We start from the raw sequence: 19,444 nt of genomic DNA, 5'->3' as shown, positions 1-19,444 counted from the left end.
TGCAGAGGAGAGAAGGCACAGAGTAATGGATAAGACTTGAGATGTGTAAATGGAGACAAGATGATACAGCAACTGAGTTGACATTGAGAAACCTCTCGCAGCTCTGAACACTACGGTCTGTGGTCCTTTGGTCTAATGGACCATCAATTAGGTCAATCCCAAAAATGACAAGTACTACAGCTCTACTGCAAACAAGTAAACACCATGGAAACAGAAATAACAGCACAATGGTCCAACAGCAGCAAGCCAGCACGACCACATCAAATACACAACATGTTCTACTCTGTACAACACAATTCAGCACCATCACCACAACAAAATATTGTTTCCATTAATTGATTTCAGCAGACCTGCAACATTCTCTAAGCATATACACTCAATACCTCATCAAAACAATTCCATGTACCATTACAGAGCAAGTAATGATGTCAGATTTAGGGTTGTAATTAGTAAGTTATATAAATATATAGGGACTTGATAAGAAGGAAGTAGAGCTATGGAAAGAAGGAGTGAGAGGACTCACAGGAGCAGACACAGAAACAAAGAGAGAGGGGGGCAGAAACAGGGGCAGTCTTACCTTGGTAGTGCAGGTAGCAGGAGTTAGCCGACAGCTCCAGAGGTATAGGGTTAGTGGCAGCCATTGTAGGGCAAAGTTCAAAGTCATTCAGAAGGCAAAGAGCTGGGCAGGGTGTGAGTAAGAGAAGAGGTAGAACTGTAGCTCTAAGCTTCTCAACCTCCCACTGGATTGAAAGGCAAGAAGCTAGGTGTGTGAGTTCTAGTCAGTGAGAGCCCTCAACCCCATGTAAGAGTGCAGTGTGTTAATTAAGTGTGTTAGTTGCTTAACTGAGTGAGCACCAAGGTGTAATAGGGTAATAGTGTAATTGGGCACTTCCATACTGTAGCGTCAATGAGAACTGTGTTTCGATCAATAGGGCAAAATGATTTATTTTTGTTTCAAAACGCGGAGGCCTCTGAAAGCCATTACCGCATTTATGAGCTTCCTTACTGACAGCATTCGCTGTCTGAAGTGTGAGCCTTGACATTGTTAGGGAAGTGAATTATGTGGGTGTGTGACTAAGCAACAGACTGTTAACCAGCCAAAGGATGCATACTGTGCCTATAGCTACTTTCTCGTCCAATCATCTCATAACACTAGCATATATTGAACTACATTTCCTACTGGTGAACTGAAAGACACCAAGAAGACTAGTTATGTCCACATTTACATGTTTATTTAAGGTCCCTTTGTTTTCTTTTTTTCTTATTTCATAAAATAGAAGGTACACACTAGATAACTCTTAGCTTTCACATATTAACATTTGCGGTTCATGTCAACAGTTTACATCTAATCAAATTATACTTGTCACCGTTTCCCCTAGCAAACACACTAGGTACAGCCGTTTCACAGCAACACAATTGAAACTCTACTGGCAAGGCTAGACCTCTACTGAATACAACACTGTGGTGTCTAAGAACAATATGAGCACTACTGTAGAATTGCATAGGTTAGCTACACTAAAACCTGCAGAAGACTGAACTGTACAACAAGTAGATCAGAGAGAAAAATGAATAAAAAAGAAACAAGAGTAGCTTTACTGATTATCTGTCCACACACTTCAGATTCCACAGGCCAATTTCTGTACAATATATGGTTTGGTGAGGAGGGGTAAAACAACATTTTATCTCAATGATACTAGCAGTAACATCAACGGAAATGTATCATTTTGCTTTGTATACCTTCCAAGTATGGAAACACCTTTTTGACATGTATTATACGGGATTGCATTTGAGTTTCGGAAATATTGTATCATTTTGATATGCCTCAGAAGATCAATCAAGGGTGGGTACAATGTAGTGCATCACATCCACTGATTATGCTTGCTGGGAGGAGGATAAAGATGAGTCAAGATACATTTGTTCAGTTTCCAACAAATTATACTAATTGCACTGTAACTTGTAAGTAGGTCGGCTAGATAGCTTTTGTGATACATTTAGGGGTTAACAGTAAAGGAGTAGGACAATAAGGGACATCAGGAATATCAGATATCAGGAAGAACCTTCTGTCATAAACCCGGTTTTCAGCTCTAACAGTTTGAAGAAATAGATTCCCTTCAAGCTATTAAATAAACTACAGCTCAGATAAAGAAAATCAAACTAGAAAAAAGTCAAAACCAGGGATGAGGTGTGATGACAATACCTCAATAAGGTACAGTAAGTAACAAGCACAGAGCTATCCTCAGAAACACAACCAAATTAAGATGGGGACGAAACGAGCCCCATGGTTTTAACTATGCTAATAGTTAAATAGTCTTCCACAAGACCAAGAAGGATAGACAAAAATACTGTGAACAAAATGGAGGGACAGGATGGTAGTACTCTTAAAATACAGCTTCATAAATAATACACAGAAATACATTTTTTTCATTCAAGTATATGTACTTGTTATGAACTTTATATATTTCATATTGACTCACTTCATACATTCATTCTATAGTACTATCAATAGTCACATTTATTCATAACATATATATTTTTTAAATATTAAAACACTTTCAAAGTAGTAGTTACAGTACATTTTTAAAGGGAGAATGAGGACATGAAACAGTGGTTTTATATACATAAGAGTTGGTGGGGAATGGAGTTGTCCAGATTTAAGTTGGACATTACATCATAGGCAAGCAACATCAAGGTGTGTGTGTTTGTGTGGTATGGATGGATGGGTAGATCGGACAAAAGGGAGGTGGATATGAATGATTACGAACATGTGCAACAGAGGCACATGGAACAAATAGAGAAACGGATTGCCTGTACTGTATGGCTACACCAGCACAACACAAGCAGACAGACAAAACCCAAGCTGCAGCTAGTTCTCGCTCTGCTGGCTCACTGGAGAATATCAACCGACTCATTAAATAACCATTGCACATTTCTGTTGTACCTGCGAGTCTTATTCTCATGCTTATTCCCATACTCAATATGGCACCCTCTTTCTATCGCAGACTGCTAACCTTGCCAATGTGCCGGGGATAGAAACAAACAAACCCAAATATACCCAATAAAGTTCTTATTGGAATACACATGATCAAAAGACTAGGGCATTCAAATGAATCACACACATTTAGAATAATACCACAATTGCATCAACCTTTCCAGACAATTCTTAGACGTAAGGGCATAGTGGAAGGGGGAAAAAAAATGCACCAGCTCAATATAATCTTAAAGGAGGATACAGGAAATTCACAGCACAGGAACAATAATCCCAGGAAACCTTCAGATAAACAGATTGTAGCTCTTACATAAAGCACAGCCAAGATAAACATGGTTGCACAGTAAAGGAGATGGTTGTTGTACCAGACCTGAATATCAGCTCCAGTTTGGGGGCAGCTGGCGACGCCTGTAGAGATCAGATGTAACGGTGCACAAGCGCTTATGAGCTTACAATGGCAGACATCTTACAACAGACTGCCAAACATTCCCAGGGGGCAGCAGTGGATCACAGCAGTTTGATAACAGTTAAACACACCGCAGAAGACCAAGGACTGACAGCTTATAGTCATTATTAGTCCCCCCTGTATGCCCAATGCAAGCAGCTCTAGATAGTTCAGTAAGCATATGCTTTTCTTAAGGGCAACTGCTTTGCTCTGTAGACTATACATGGTCATAGCTGCTACAGGAAGAGTGCATACAGATAACCAGGAGAGCTAGAATCACTGTACAGTTGTGTTACATGGTCAGACCTGTGACAAATAGGTATGCCAGGGGTGGATGGTATAAGTCATCAAACATTGTAGAACCCAACAAAGACAAATCGGGTTATGGGCAAGCCAGGCACTATGTGCATGAGGTGGGGTTGAATCTGCATGGAAGGACAATTAGGAATGTTGACAGATTGTTGAAAGCGTGATAATGACCCTAGTGCAGCCAAGACCGAAGCAGACAATCAGGGTGGGGGGGTTAATGCAAAGTTGTTACACCAACATGGGAATGCCAACGGCCACCATTGTATCAGGCAAGCAAGAGATGGTGGGGGGGGGCAAGGAGGCACACCGGAGAAAGTTTTCACTAGTCCATTTCACCTCACAAGGTGCTACAGATGTGCCTCTGCTGCCCCCTCTCCATCCCCTACGTGTTACGATTGCACACTGCCCCTTCGACCTCTCTCTCCCAACCCCTAGAGGTCGATGAGCTGATCCACCAGCAGAAGGGAGCGGGCCATGTTGGGGATGCTGGACTCTGAACTGCCACTGTTGCTGCGCGAGTGACCACCTGAAACGTGCCAGAAAGAGAGAGAGAGGGAGACAAGGACATGGGGGGAGCAAGGAAGAGAGAAGAGGGAGAAAGGCGAACGAGCGGGAGTGAGAGTAATATTTAGAGAAGGAATTTAACAGAACAGGAGGCCAGAACATATAATGGTAAATCATTGAGAATCGGTGAAAGAGAGCATAGAAGAAAGAATGACAGGAGCAGACAGGGGTGAATGAGGGACAGGGAAGAGAAGAAAAGAAATATACAGAAAGTAAGCTGAGGTTATCTATATGCAGCCGCAGCATTTCAGGGAAAGCGTGCTGGGAGGACATATTGTAAGTCGTCCTACCCTCTAGAAGAAATACTCCTTCAAGCACTGCCTTTGGTGCTTCTGTTCTGACAGACTGTACAAAACAACTGCAGAACGGTGCCTCCCTTTGATCAGAACTGCCAATTCTTATTGACAACGTTCAACCAATGAAAAGTGAAATGAGAGAAAGCTAAGAGAAACCCGCAGATGTGAGAGCATGCTAGGATGAGGGCTAGCTAAGGTTACAGCACAATCCAGCTATAGTCGCTTTCATCAGGTGTAAGTGATGAACTAAGTTGTTAGCTAGGGTCTTCTCAGCGATGTCTGTGCTCATTCATGGTCACCTTGGGTTATATGGGTTGAGGGAGACCACTCACACAGAACAGTACTCTGGTCTTCAGAAGATCTGTGTGGATCCATACCCTATCTACATTCTGCTGGTCTACCTTACATACCTTGGTTGTTGGAGTTTTTGGAGATGAGCACAGGGATGGGGTCAAACTCGTCCTCAGTGCCCTTCTCCCCAGCCTCGGGTGGCTGGAAGCCCGACATGAGGTAAGCAGAGTCTGCAGGTGGAGGAGAGGAGGTGAAGGGGTGATGGAGGGGGAAGGTTAGCGCAGCCCAGAAGAGTGCGAGTGGGGCGAGGGTGCAGGGAGTACAGAGACAGATGCGGCCAGAGCAGTCACAACGTTAGTACTAAGCCATGCATCTGATGTGGCTTTTGTAAATGAGTCAAGGGTCTGCAGAAGATCCCACAATGCTGTGGCTGCTGTATAGCGCTACAAATTAATACCTCACTGTTTGAACTATGAAGGGCTGTTGATACAGGCTGCCGACAGGTCAGTTGGCTTATCTTGATATTACTAATATGATAGTTTAACATCATACATTCAAAGGTCACTTTCCTTTGAACATGTATTTTAGTGTTTTGACTGGGCGTTAAAGCTGAGAGATATTGCAGGCGTGAGGTTTAGTTTTGGCTGAACATAAGTCGGAGGTCAGACTTGCTGAGGGGCGTTTACACACAGGTAACACACTGTGTACAAAACATGACAGACTGACCAGGTGAATCCAGGTGATGTCACTTGTTAAATCCACTTCAAATCAGTGTAGATGAAGGGGAGAAGAAAGGTCAAAGAAGGATTTTTAAGCCTTGAGACAATTGAGACATGGATTGTGTATGGGTGCCATTCAGAGGGTGAATGGGCAAGATCAGGATTCATATAAAGTACAAGTCAAATTCAAGTACTTTTTCAAGCACTAATATTTACTTTCAAGGATCATCAATTTGTTATAGTTCCTATTATGCAATGGTTTCTAGTCGCAGTTATCACTACCTTACAGGTACAACTCAATAATACGGGTTTCACTTTATTTACTATATGAGTGGTAAGTCATTACTGATGATGTTGACTGATTTCCTTATATGAACTCTAACTCAGTAAAATCTTTGAAATTGTTGCACTTATATTTTTGTTCAGTATACATATTATTAAATAGTCTTTAAGTGAATTTTGATGGTGTAAAAAGCCATTCGTAGACTCAAATAATATACCATTCGTAGAATACAAATTCTATACCCATTAGAGAGAAGAAAATTAAATTGTGCGTTTGATAAAATCAAAAGACACAATTTACATTTACACCCCACATGGGTCCCGGACCACTGTACTACTAACCTCTCTCCCTGCTTGCTTCAATGCTTCCCCCTCTCTGTGGATCTCCTTTGCAGCTTGACACACCACTGTCTGTCTCACTACTCTATAAAGAAAAGGTATTTTGTTATGAGAACTTTAAGTAGACCATCTTCGGATTATAGCTAGCTTAATTTCAGTCAACTACCCCTGCTGAGGTCAGGTTTCATTCAACATTAGCTTCCAACTTCATCCTTCTAGCCAGCTAGCTACCTGGCTAATAGCCAGAGCCTTTAAACTACCTAGCTAGCTAGACACCTGACTGAAATATAAGCGACTATTTACCAGTTGTACACTGGGGGGGGGGGAGATGTCTGTTGACACGGCAGGAGTAAAGGGATGTTAAAACAATTCCCACTATCAGCGGCGTCCCTCTGCTACTTGCCACTATGTCTGGGCTGAGGTAGTTCGTTTCACCTCTCGGCATCATACATCATAGGTGGAGTTTCCCGTTGGACAGAGTAGTGAATGAACGCACTGCTAACAAGGCAAATCCGGGAGATTAAACGCCATTTCCCAAATATAAAGGTAAGTAAACGGTGTTTACCCTCACCCTCCACTACATCCTTGGTTCTGTCTGGCAGGATGTTGATGTTTATGAATGAGTTTTGCCAGACTTGAGGAATCTACTTTACATTTGACAAGCATTTTAGCTATTGATGTGACGTTTGGTGGAACCTAATCAGTCAGTTCTGTACCTGCCTGGCTGAGTGGCAGTATAGGTAGAATAAGCGAGCTCTCCTGGCAACTAGAGTGCAAAACTTGAGGAAATAAAACTCAGACTGCCTGGAAATTAATTTGCACGACCAATACATTTTCTAATATTTTTAATATTAACATAATTGATAATTGTATGTTTTCATCTAATTTTCATTAAAGTACTTTGTAAGTACCAACTTGAGAAAATGTTGATTTTCAAGGTATTCCAGTAGTTGAATTTCAGAGTGCCAAATTCATGTATTAAGCACCTTGTGCAAACGCTGCAAAATAATTTTTGTAAGTGCCTTTGAATGGGTTATGGTAGTATTATGGTAGCTAGGCGCACATGTTTTAGTGTCAAGAACTGAAACACTGCTGGGATTTTCACGCTCAACAGTTTGTGTGTATCAAGAACGGTCCCCCACCCAAAGGACATCCAGCCAACTTGACAACTGTGGGAAGCATTGGAGTTAACATGGGCCAGCATCCCTGTGGAACGCTTTTGACACGTTATAGAGTCCATGCCCTGACATATGGAGGCTGTTCGTTCCGAGGGCAAAAGGGGGTGCAACTCAATATTATGAAGGTGTCCCTAATGTTTTGTACACTCAGTGTACAGTATATGACAGCTGGTGAGAGGGTCTTACCAGCAGGTGCTTGGGCAGTGCCAAATGAGACAGAAGCCAGCTCATCCAGACAGGAGGCAGAGGAGCAGGAGGATGGAGGTACACAGACAGTTTGAACACCAGGGGTGGAGGTGTGAGAGAGCAGAGAGCAGCCCAGCAGAGAGTCCTCCCCAGCTAGAGGGTCTGAGGGAGGAGAGGCCAGGGCACAGGATGTAGGGAGGAAAAAGTAAAGAAAGTAAACAGGCCATTAGCCCAAACAGGGAAAAAAAGCATTGGGTTAATAAGCTTGCTCACCCTCTTCCCACAGAAAAAAGTTCAGACCAAAAGTAAATTTGAGCTTCCTCTTATAAACTGAGTATACAAAACATTAAGAACACCTGCTCTTTCCATGACAGACTGACCAGGTGAATGCTATGATCCCTTATTGATGAAACTTGTTAAATCCACTTCAAAATCGGATCAGTGTATATGAAGGGGAGAAGACATGTTAAAGAAGGATTTTTTAGCCTCGAGACATGGATTATGTATGTGTGCCATTCAAAGGGTGAATGGGCAAGACAAAATATTTAAGTGCCTTGGCACCTACTATCATACAATGTTCCAGATACACCGGTTTGTGTCAAGAACTGCAACGCTGCTAGGTTTTTCACAATCAAAAGTTTCCTGTGTGTATCAAGTATGATCCACCACCCAGAGGACATACAGCCAACTTGTCAACTGTGGAAAGCATTGGCAGCAACATGGGCCAGCATGCCTGTGGGCCAACTGCTCTTCTCTGTATCACGGAGGCGCTCCGCACCGCTAAAGCTAACTCTCTCTCCTCTCATCCTTCTAGACCTATCGGCTGCCTTCGATACTGTGAACCATCAGATCCTCCTCTCCACCCTCTCCGAGTTGGGCATCTCCGGCGCGGCCCACGCTTGGATTGCGTCCTACCTGACAGGTCGCTCCTACCAGGTGGCGTGGCGAGAATCTGTCTCCTCACCATGCGCTCTCACCACTGGTGTCCCCCAGGGCTCTGTTCTAGGCCCTTTCCTATTCTCGCTATACACCAAGTCACTTTGCTCTGTCATAACCTCACATGGTCTCTCCTATCATTGCTATGCAGACGACACACAATTAATCTTCTCCTTTCCCCCTTCTGATGACCAGGTGGCAAATCGCATCTCTGCATGTCTGGCAGACATATCACTGTGGATGACGGATCACCACCTCAAGCTGAACCTCAGTAAGACGGAGCTGCTCTTCCTCCCGGGGAAGGACTGCCCGTTCCATGATCTCGCCATCACGGTTGACAACTCCATTGTGTCCTCCTCCCAGAGCGCTAAGAACCTTGGCGTGATCCTGGACAACACCCTGTCGTTCTCAACTAAGATCAAGGCGGTGGCCCGTTCCTGTAGGTTCATGCTCTACAACATCCGCAGAGTACGACCCTGCCTCACACAGGAAGCGGCGCAGGTCCTAATCCAGGCACTTGTCATCTCCCGTCTGGATTACTGCAACTCGCTGTTGGCTGGGCTCCCTGCCTGTGCCATTAAACCCCTACAACTCATCCAGAACGCCGCAGCCCGTCTGGTGTTCAACCTTCCCAAGTTCTCTCACGTCACCCCGCTCCTCCGCTCTCTCCACTGGCTTCCAGTTGAAGCTCGCATCCGTTACAAGACCATGGTGCTTGCCTACGGAGCTGTGAGGGGAACGGCACCTCAGTACCTCCAGGCTCTGATCAGGCCCTACACCCAAACAAGGGCACTGCGTTCATCCACCTCTGGCCTGCTCGCCTCCCTACCACTGAGGAAGTACAGTTCCCGCTCAGCCCAGTCAAAACTGTTCGCTGCTCTGGCCCCCCAATGGTGGAACAAACTCCCTCACGGCGCCAGGACAGCGGAGTCAATCACCACCTTCCGGAGACACCTGAAACCCCACCTCTTTAAGGAATACCTAGGATAGGATAAGTAATCCTTCTCACCCCCCCCCCCCCTTAAGATTTAGATGCACTATTGTAAAGTGACTGTTCCACTGGATGTCATAAGGTGAATGCACCAATTTGTAAGTCGCTCTGGATAAGAGCGTCTGCTAAATGACTTAAATGTAATGTAAATGTCTGTAGAACGCTTTCGATACCTTGTAGAGTCCATGCCCTGACAAATTGAAGCAGTTCTGAGGGAAAAATGGGGGCTGCATCTTAATATTAGGTGTTCCTAATATAAATTTATCCTCCAAGTACTACCCTGCTCAAACCCCAGACTAGTAATGGTACTGTGCTGTATGTAGTAGTTGGACCAATGACAGGACCATGGTCCATTAGTGTCCTCTAGTGGAGCAGATTTCCACTACAACCAAAAGCTGAGCAAAATAAAACTGCCCACTGAATGATCTGGAGTGGTCAAACCCAGGGACAGCAGACATACTCTATTGCTCAGCAGTAGCTGCCTTGTCCCCAGCTTCAGCCTATTTTCACTGGCTGTCGGAAATGTCATCCATTACACAAACATTCACACTTTTCTCATGTTCATCTGGAGCAGAACAGCACTGCTAATCAACAGTGCACTGCAAATGTTCTCCTGTTCACCCTTAAGAGTACATCATAGTAACGGTTCATTGCGATAAACCGAGACGCTCGCTGTCACAACCATTCCAGACAGTCTCGTTAATGAACAGCAATAAAAAAAAACTGGTGACAGGGAATCATATTCTGCTGCAAGCAAACCTGTCAGCACAGCCTGGCAGGGCATGTTTGAGCAGGCTACTGATAAATGAACCGATCCTTTCAACACCAAGCAATAGTTAAAACAAAGGAAACCACAACTAAGCTCCTGAATCAAGACTGATATGCCGGTATGACATTGATGGCAGAAATAACACTCACTCAATCTTAGTGAAGGCAAATCCCTCTGTGTTATCCCAATGCATTGTGGCCTCACACACAGAGCACACACACAGACCTCACACACAGAGTGTTCATTGATGCACGCCAACTGATGTATGGCAATAATGTAATAACACTACCTATAATTCAAGGCTGATACAGAGGAGTGGTAAAAACTAACCTTGCAGGCTGGCGGAGGCTGTGTCCAGACCCAGGATCAGAGAGTCCACATACGTATCAGCCTTAGCTGCAGCTGAAAATGGAACAGGAGAGATGGTCGGATAAAGAAATGAACGAGAAGGACAGAAGGAATTAAAAAAGCTCCAGGTAATAAAGTATATGAGACTGATAGGAGTTCATAAACAACCAGAAACATCTCTCATATCTGGAGAGGATACAGGAAGGAGAGAGACAGGCATGCAAACAGGATAGCCTGATACCATTGCTATTGCCCTCTCCACAGCTGCTGAAGGGGTCAACCAGGGGCAAAAGGTCAGGGAGCAGCAGACAAGTCTCAGGGGACTTCAGTCCCTCAATCAGCTTCTCTGTGAGCCATCCAAACAGAGGGACAGGAAGAGGAGAGGGAGGACCAGGAGTGAGAAAGGCATAGAAAGAGAGGAAAGGAAGGGAGAATTTGCATAAGCAAAATAGGAGTAGAAGGAGAAAAGAGATGAAGGCTCATTTAGGTACCACTTAGAACATGGTAATTAATTATGCTATCAAAATGAGCATTAGTTGGTAAAGGGTAACGCTCACAAGGGGTAGTAACGGTTAGTTATTGGATGCCATTATTCTACTGGCTGCGTCATGTTTTGCCATAAGGCAGCCATGTCCCTCTTTCTTTCCTATTCAGCAGAGGGGCATAAAAAAAAGACGAGGAAAAAAAATAAAATCAACCCTAGTGTGATATTAGAGATCACAGAACATGCTTGAGTAGAGGACAGGTTTATTTCAGCTGGGCCCACTGTATTAATACCATTCATGTCAAACTGGTAGTGAAGCGGCGAAACATGCCTTCAAAAGGGAGTGTGTACCCTGATCGTCTTAAACCATCAAAACACAAATCCATCCAATCAAACAGACAAAGATAAACAACTAGCAGCTAGTGTCATTATCTCATCTGTATTTGGTCATTAGTTGACAGATTCATTTCAATATGGCAGACAAGCATTGCCAAACAGTCTCAAAGAGCAAAATGTCAGCCTATACAAAAAAAAAAAAACATACCAGGGGTTAGCTACCATAGCGCCGTTCCAGACTAGGCCGACATCACTGACTGTCCTTACATGACTCTTCACTTTCATCACTGAAAAAGTGTTGGATCACCCAGCACTATTGGACGGATGACATCCTTATTAAGTCAGCTTTGCTGGGTGTGCCAGGTGTGTCACAGACAAAGCAGGGGAACTGTCTTCAGGATATGTGCCTCTCCAGCAGGTTAGTACATCCAAACAGCCTGAGTGCAAACCAGGTGCATGCGTGCCGGAGTATCTTCTGGGTCAAAACCTCCTCTCCATACATACTTACAGGTGACTGGCTGCTATGGGGGGGACAGAGGACCTTGGGCAGGGGGTGTGGGCTCAGAACATGACACAGCACAGCTGCCCATTTGCCCCCTTCACTAAGGGATAAAGGTCATAGATCAATGCTAACAAACCGCTATGACAACAGCTGTGCATTCCAGAGCCATATTTAGATGTATGGTTCTGGTGTACTCCTCGTTTGGCACCATAAGACAGCAGCATGCACTGATCTGTGAGGAAACAGATTCTCGTTCTAATCCCCTTTAAGAATGACATTATGAAAATTGAATAACTAGACAATAGGACCATCCCTTCTGAAATATGCTGTGGCGCAACAGGCTTGGAGGTCCTTACATCTGGCCTGTGGTTATGTGAACTTCTGCAGACACTGTGCAGTGCTCTCCGAACAGAGACATTTGGGCTTCCGAGTGGCGCAGGGGTCTAAGGAACTGCATCTCAGTGCTAGAGGCGTCACTACAGACACCCTGGTTTGAATCCAGGCTGTGTTATTGGGAGTCCCATAGGGCGGCGCACAATTGGCCCAGCGTCGTCCGGGTTTGGCTGATGTAGGCCGTCATTGTAAATTAGAATTTGTTCTTAACTGAATTGTCTAGTCGAATAAATAAAGGTTACAAAAGCAGTGATGCAGTTCCTGTTGTTGACTCTTCCTTAGGGCACTGATGGATAGAGAACACTGTGTAGAAGAATGTGTGAATGGGGAGAGGACAGAGAAGATTAACCACACCATGCTTATGTAACAGCCACAGGCTGCCTTTTATCTCCTCAGTCCCCACTGACTGACTGTCACTGGAGCCACTCTGTGGGCCTTTGCACAGACCAGACTGAGCTAAGACAGTATGGCTCCTGTGCCATTTGGAAAAGCAGTCAACTACCAACTGAAGGAAGAGCTCAGATGTGATGGGAAACTTTCCCACTTTTCTCAGTGACAAGGGCATTCTGAAGCCGGCACCCCCAGAGGTAGGCTACAGTACAGCAATCCAATTAATAAAGTAGAATGTGTCCTTCTGGTAAGCAGGCAACAGTGCAGTTAGAGGCACGGGTCCACAAGTGTGAGGCGATCCCGTCTCTATTCATAGGAGCCGAAAGGGAATCAATGAGTGCGTTTACTGTGCTAACAGGACAGGAACAATAGCATGACAGAGCAAAGCCATGTCATCTCAGAGTCATTATATAAACAATGGCTTTAAAAGGACATGAGCTATAGGACATACACTACACGGTCAAAAGTATATGGATATCCCTCGAAAATAGTGATTAGGCTATTTCAGTTGCTGACAGGTGTACAAAATCAAGCACACAGCCATACAATCTCCACAGACAAACATACTGTTAATGGTCTTTTTTATTTTACCTTTATTTAACTAGGCAAGTCAGTTAAGAACAAATTCTTATTTTCAATGACGGCCTAGGAACAGTGGGTTAACTGCCTTGTTCAGGGACAGAACAACATTTTTGACCTTGTCAGCTCGGGGATTCGATCTTGCAACCTTTCGGTTACTAGTCCAATGCTCTAACTACTAGGCTATCTGCCGCACCAACTGAAGAAGACCTGTGACTTTCAATGATGGCACCTTTCATCAAAACTGCCTTGCTCGAGCTGCCCCGATCAACTGTAAGTGTTGTTATTGTGAAGTGGAAACGTCTAGGAGTAACAATAGCTCAGCCACGAAGTGGTAGGCCACACAAGCCCATAGAAAGGGACTGCAGAGTGCTGAAGCACGTAGCGCAAAAATCGGTTGCAACACTCAATACCGAGTTCCAAAGTGCCTCTGGAAGCGACGTCAGCACAAGAACTGTTCGCCGAGAGCTTCATGAAATGGTTTTCCATGGCCGAGCAGCCGCACACAAGCCTAAGATCACTATGCGCAGTGCCAAACGTCGGCTGGAGTGGTGTAACGTTTGCCGCCATTGGACCCTGGAGCAGTGGAAATGCGTTATCTGGAGTGATGAATCACGCTTCCCCACCAGGCAATCCGACAGATGAATCTGGGTTTGGCGGATGCCAGGAGAACACTACATGACTGACTGCATAGTGCCAACTGTAAAGTTCGGTGGAGGAGGAATAATGGTCTGGGGCTGTTTTTCATGGTTTAGTCTAGGCCCCTTAGTTCCAGTGAAGGGAAACCTTAATGCTACAGCATACAATGACATTCTAGACAATTCTGTGCTTCCAACTTTGTGGCAGTAGTTCGGGGAAGGCCTTTTCCTGTTTCAGCATGACAAATGTCCCCATGCACAAAGCGAGGTCTATACATAAACGGTTTGTCGACTGGCCTGCATAGAGCCCTGACCTCAACTCCAGCGAACACCTTTGGGATGAATTAGAAAACTGACTGCGAGTCAGGCATGATTGCCTAACATCAGTGCATGACCTCACTTATGCTCGTGGCTGAATGGAAGCAAGTCCCCGCAAAAATGTTCCAACATCTAATGGAAAGCCTTCCCAGAAGAGTGGAGGATGTTATAGCAGCAAAGAGGGGGAACAAATTCATATTATTTTGTATGTTCGACGAGCAGGTTTCCATACTTTAGGCCATGTAGTGTATACAATCCACCAACATGAATGTCTCAGGAACGTCTATGTGCAAGAATTGAAAAAGACAGCTGCCACTTCATTCCACAACAATGTTGCATGCTGGGAAAGGGCGTTACCTGGGGTGCCAGAGAGGGAGTGTGTGTTAAAGCGGTCCGGGCCACTCAACATCTCTGAGCCTGCATCCAAACTCAGGATGTCAGCAGATCTCTCAGCTTAACATCACACAGGGAGAAAGAGAGAAAGAATGAGAGCTATCATGAGAATAGGGGGAGGATGGATGTTGATTTGTTTATATATTTTTTTTTAACAGTTATTGATCTAATTGAAGTCAACAAGATGTCATTAAGGACAACAGAGCTGAGGATAACACAACAAACAACATTGAACACTAGTTTCTGATTGTCTAGAAGGGTTTTCTAGAACACAGGACAGTTGGATGTCTCTAGGACCGATATATTTATTTTAATCTTTATTTAACCAGGTAGGCTAGTTGAGAACTAGTTCTCATTTGCAACTGCGACCTGGCCAAGATAAAGCACAGCAGTGTGAACAGACAGAGTTACACATGGAGTAAACAATAAACAGGTCAATAACATAGTAGAATAAATCAAATCTAATCTACATTCTACATTGTGTGCAAAAGGCATGAGGTAGGCAATAAATAGGCCATAGGAGTGGATAATTACAATTTAGCAGATTAACACTAGAGTGATAAATGATCAGATGAACATGTGCAGGTAGAGATACTGGTGTGTAAAAGAGCATAAAATAAAATAAAAACAGTATGGGGATGAGGTAGGTAAATTGGGTGGGCTATATACCAATTGACTATGTACAGTTGCAGCGATCGGTTAGCTGCTCAGATAGCAGATGTTTAAAGTTGGTGAGGGAAATAAAAAGCTATTTTTGCAAATCGTTCCAGTCACCGTCAGCAGAGAACTGGAAGGAAAGGCGGCCAAATGAGGTTTTGGCTCTAGGGATGATCAGTGAGATACACCTGCTGGAGCGCGTGCTACGTGCTAAGGCGGAGCTTTACCTAGCATGGACTTGTAGAAGACCTGGACGAACATGTAGTGAGGGCCAGTCGACTAGAGCATACAGGTCTCAGTGGTGGGTGGTATAAGGTGCTTTAGTAACAAAACGGATGGCACTGTGAAACTGCATCCAGTTTGCTGAGTAGAGTATTGGAAGCTATTTTGTAGATGACATCGCCGAAGTCGAGGATCGGTAGGATAGTCAGTTTTACTGGGGTAAGTTTGGTGGAGTGAGTGAAGGAGGCTTTGTTGCGAAGTAGAAAGCAGACTCTCAATTTGATTTTGGATTGGAGATGTTTGAGATGAGCCTGGAAGGAGAGTTTGCAGTCTAGCCAGACACCTAGGTACTTATAGATGTCCACATATTCCAGGTCGGAACCATCCAGGGTGGTGATACTAGTTGGGCGTGCGGGTGCAGGCAGCGAACGGTTGAAAAGCATGCATTTGGTTTCACTAGCGTTTAAGAGCAGTTGGAGGCCACGGAAGGAGTGTTGTATGGCATTGAAGCTCGTTTGAAGGTTAGATAGCACAGTGTCCAAGGAAGGGCCAGAAGTATACAGAATGGTGTCGTCTGCGTTGAGGTGGATCAGGGAATCGCCCGCAGCAAGAGCGACATCATTGATATATACAGAGAAAAGAGTCGGCCCGAGAATTGAACCCTGTGGCACCCCCATAGAGACTGCCAGAGGACCGGACAACTTGCCCTCCGATTTGACACACTGTGAACCAGGCAAGGCAGTTATTAGAAAAACTGAGGCTACTGAGTCTACCGTTAAGAATATGGTGATTGACAGAGTTGAAAGCCTTGGCCAGGTCGATGAAGACTGCTGCACAGTACTGTCTTTTCTCGATGGCGGTTATAATATCGTTTAGTACCTTGAGCATGGTTGAGGTACACCCGTGACCGGCTCGGAGGTGCACAGTGGAGAAGGTACGGTGGGATTCGAGATGGTCAGTGATCTGTTTGTTGACTTGGCTTTCAAAGACCTTAGATAGGCAGGGCAGGATGGATATCGGTCTGTATCAGTTTGGGTCCAGGGTGTCTCCCCCTTTGAAGAGGGGGATGACCGTGGCAGCTTTCCAATCCTTGGGGATCTCAGATGATACGAAGGAGAGGTTGAACAGGCTGGTAATAGGGGTTGCAACAATGGCGGCGGACAGTTTCAGAAATAGAGGGTCCAGAATGTCAAGCCCAGCTGATTTGTATATATACGGACACCTAATCATGACGCAACATAAAGCACACCGTACTTGCTACAAAGTTACAGAAGCTAGACCAACAACTACACAAACCGATATTAATACGTTGTAAATGAGGAAAAATCGAGAAAACATTTGTCTTAAAGATTTAGAGACGAAGCCAACTCCTAAAAACACATGAGGACACCTCATGGGAAATATGTAGAGATGAGGGAGGGATAATAACGTAGGTATGACACAGAGAGGGAGGGAAGCTGTTGAAAACATGGACAGCCTTACCTGGGAAAGCCTTGCCTGTAGCACCAGCAGCAGAGACAGGCTGCAGACCTGGAATGAGGTTCTCTGTGGAGAGGCTGGCCCTCTCCCCTGTTGTAGCTGTCATAAAGACATACACAATTAGGTAAATGAACAGAGGTGATGCTTTTTTCTATCTACCACCTATCCATTGCACTTGCAGATGTGTATACGCAGATTGGGCATTGTGGTCTTACTTTCGACCAGCTTGGTAAAATCCTTGTTGAGTAGCTCCTCAGCAGTGAGCTTGGAGAAGTTGTCGTCACCAAACGGGTTCCAGCTGCCAGACGGTGCAAAGGGAGCTGTCTGGGCACCGCCCTCACCTGGCTGGTTCACACTCTGCTGGGAGGAGCAGGGGGAGCCAGAGGGGGTGGTGCTGGCTGACCTACAACACACATACGGAAACACAAAGGTTACAGAGGAAATCATCCATCTCATTTATCTTAGGTACAAATGAGTCTGTGCAAATAAGAGCATGTAAGCAAATATGGGTGAATTAAAAGTCTATTGAGTTAATTGTAGATTGAATAGACAGTTTATTCCTGTGTTAAACTGGGCTATAAAGGGGATGTTTATACAGTTGCCTGTTGTATATTCTTTGGCCTGAATCTCACTCTCTGTGTCAGTAGAATAATTGGACAGTTGATTGTTAGTTCATTGAGATGAGTTCATTCAGCTTACTTGGACTTGTTGAGGCTGGCCTCGGCTGCAGCCGCCTGCAGTAGCTGGGTGGACCTGCTGACTGGGACCCCAAACACAGCACTGTGGGTGACATCGCTCAGTATGCGCCTGTGGCCACCCCGGGGGCCCATCTTTGGGGAGGAGGGGGGTGTCAGGGAGCCAACCTTGTGGAGCCCACGGCCAGATGCCAGAGGCTGGGGAGGAAAGACTCACGAAGATTAGGAAAAATATCACACGGAATATGAAAATCAGGGAGAGAAGGAAGAAAATTACAGGTGATACAGGTTGATTAGCCATTCTCTAAGAGAAGATATTATTTCATTGCATCCCAAAATACAGAACAATTGCAAAACCACATTGAAACAACTTCTACTGGTTAGTGAAAAGACATGGTTGATTAGTGGCAAAGCACCCAATGTAGGGTCTTGAGGATGATCAGTTATTGATTATATTTGTTGTTGTTGAGAGATTGGATTTAGAAGATTCAGAACAATAAATAACAAAACACAGGAATCAAGAGACAGAACTGAGTGGTGACAGGTTCCAGGGACAGAGATGTTTCATGACAGCCTTAGACATTAACCATAGTGAAAGGAAAAGCAGCCAGACAGCTTCTAAAACTCATCTTTTTGGTTGAATATCTTTGAACACGACGCAAAGCATGAAATATCTGTCTTTGATGTTAGAAAAAACTACTAAAAATATTAAAAGATGACAGTCTTTACATTGTTTGTTTGCACCTTATTGCAGCCCTGATGTTTACAGGATACAGGACAAATCCAAGAGCAAATATTTCTAAATGTTTTGACATGGATCAATAAAACATGCAGTTATTTTAAAGGGAACTAATCCAATTCAAATGTAGAATGTATAAAAAGACCGTGTTAGGTGATTAGCTAGATTCAAAGGCCCCAGACAGAAGGACAGGGCCCGTTAGCCCCCCTGTCCCAAAGACCAGCAAGCTGCCAGAGGGGAGGGAGGTTACCGTGGGCTCAGAGTCACAGTCAGAGTCGGAATCAGGTGCAGCAGGCCCTGTGGCTGCAGGCTGAGGGGGAGGTCCTGTGGCTGCAGGCTGAGGGGGAGCTGCTGTTTGGGGGGAGGGGGGCACAGGGCCAGCTGGTGGCTGCAGAGGAGCAACAGGATTAGCTTTGGGCTGCACAGCCACAGAGCTCTGGGGGGCCGGCATGGGAGGCTGCTGCCGTTTGTAGAGGGTCTGCACCAGCTGATGCTGCTTAGGGACAGGAGTGGGAAAAACACAACCAGTGCTCAGGAAAACCTCTCCCTACTGTCTCATTTGGGATGAGTTATTGCTCTGAGAAGTGCAAACCAGTTCGCCACATGTAAATATCTTAGCCCTGTATTTTTCATGAAATTTGTCATTTACAGTATTTACATGTAGTGAACTGGTTTAACAGATCAGAGGAAAGTTTCTGCAAAGTCAAAGTTATTCCATTTGATTCAATTTAATTCAAAACCGCAAGGTTATTCAGAGGTCCTGATAAAAGTGCACTCTGTATAGAAACAAGTTGGAAGACAATAAATGGATACAAAACAAACAATGTCGTCCTTACATACACAACATGAGCATACAGGGGACCATGTTTATGACCAAGGAGTCTCCAACTAATACTATTTAGAGAAAGTGAATGGAATATTGTGAAATTACTTCATATTATTGGCAAATGGCAACAAGATTGTCAACACAATGTAATATA

At 44.7% G+C, this 19,444-nt stretch overlaps 1 protein-coding gene across 20 annotated transcripts in view; it reads right to left on the bottom strand.

Moving 5' to 3' along the window:
* Positions 1–19,444, bottom strand: part of LOC124034327 (AP2-associated protein kinase 1-like) — a 41,940-nt gene that overhangs the window by 3,382 nt on the left and 19,114 nt on the right. Inside the window, exons 12-22 of one of the 20 annotated variants that reach the window (XR_006838557.1) lie at positions 18,715–18,957; positions 17,730–17,923; positions 17,246–17,433; positions 17,034–17,129; positions 14,637–14,732; positions 10,881–10,985; positions 10,622–10,693; positions 7,596–7,757; positions 5,618–5,652; positions 5,011–5,121; positions 3,357–4,266 (exon numbers count right to left, since the gene is read on the bottom strand). Coding sequence is in view for 18 of the 20 variants with exons in the window: in XM_046347374.1 (XP_046203330.1) it covers positions 4,123–4,266; positions 5,011–5,121; positions 5,618–5,652; positions 7,596–7,757; positions 10,622–10,693; positions 10,881–10,985; positions 14,637–14,732; positions 17,034–17,129; positions 17,246–17,433; positions 17,730–17,923; positions 18,715–18,957 (1,446 nt within the window). In the remaining 2 variants the exon portion in view is untranslated. Of the gene's footprint in view, positions 1–5; positions 4,267–5,010; positions 5,122–5,617; positions 5,653–6,234; positions 6,317–7,595; positions 7,758–10,621; positions 10,694–10,880; positions 10,986–14,636; positions 14,733–17,033; positions 17,130–17,245; positions 17,434–17,729; positions 17,924–18,714; positions 18,958–19,444 lie in introns of those variants that run through there. The other 19 variants (XM_046347374.1, XM_046347378.1, XM_046347376.1 and 16 more) reach the window with 19 other exon arrangements.

This window comes from Oncorhynchus gorbuscha, linkage group LG04, assembly GCF_021184085.1.
Source record: "Oncorhynchus gorbuscha isolate QuinsamMale2020 ecotype Even-year linkage group LG04, OgorEven_v1.0, whole genome shotgun sequence".
NCBI classification, from domain to species: Eukaryota; Metazoa; Chordata; class Actinopteri; order Salmoniformes; family Salmonidae; genus Oncorhynchus; species Oncorhynchus gorbuscha.
Note: the sequence above shows the minus strand (reverse complement) of the source record. Positions and strands in the feature narration are given on the sequence as shown.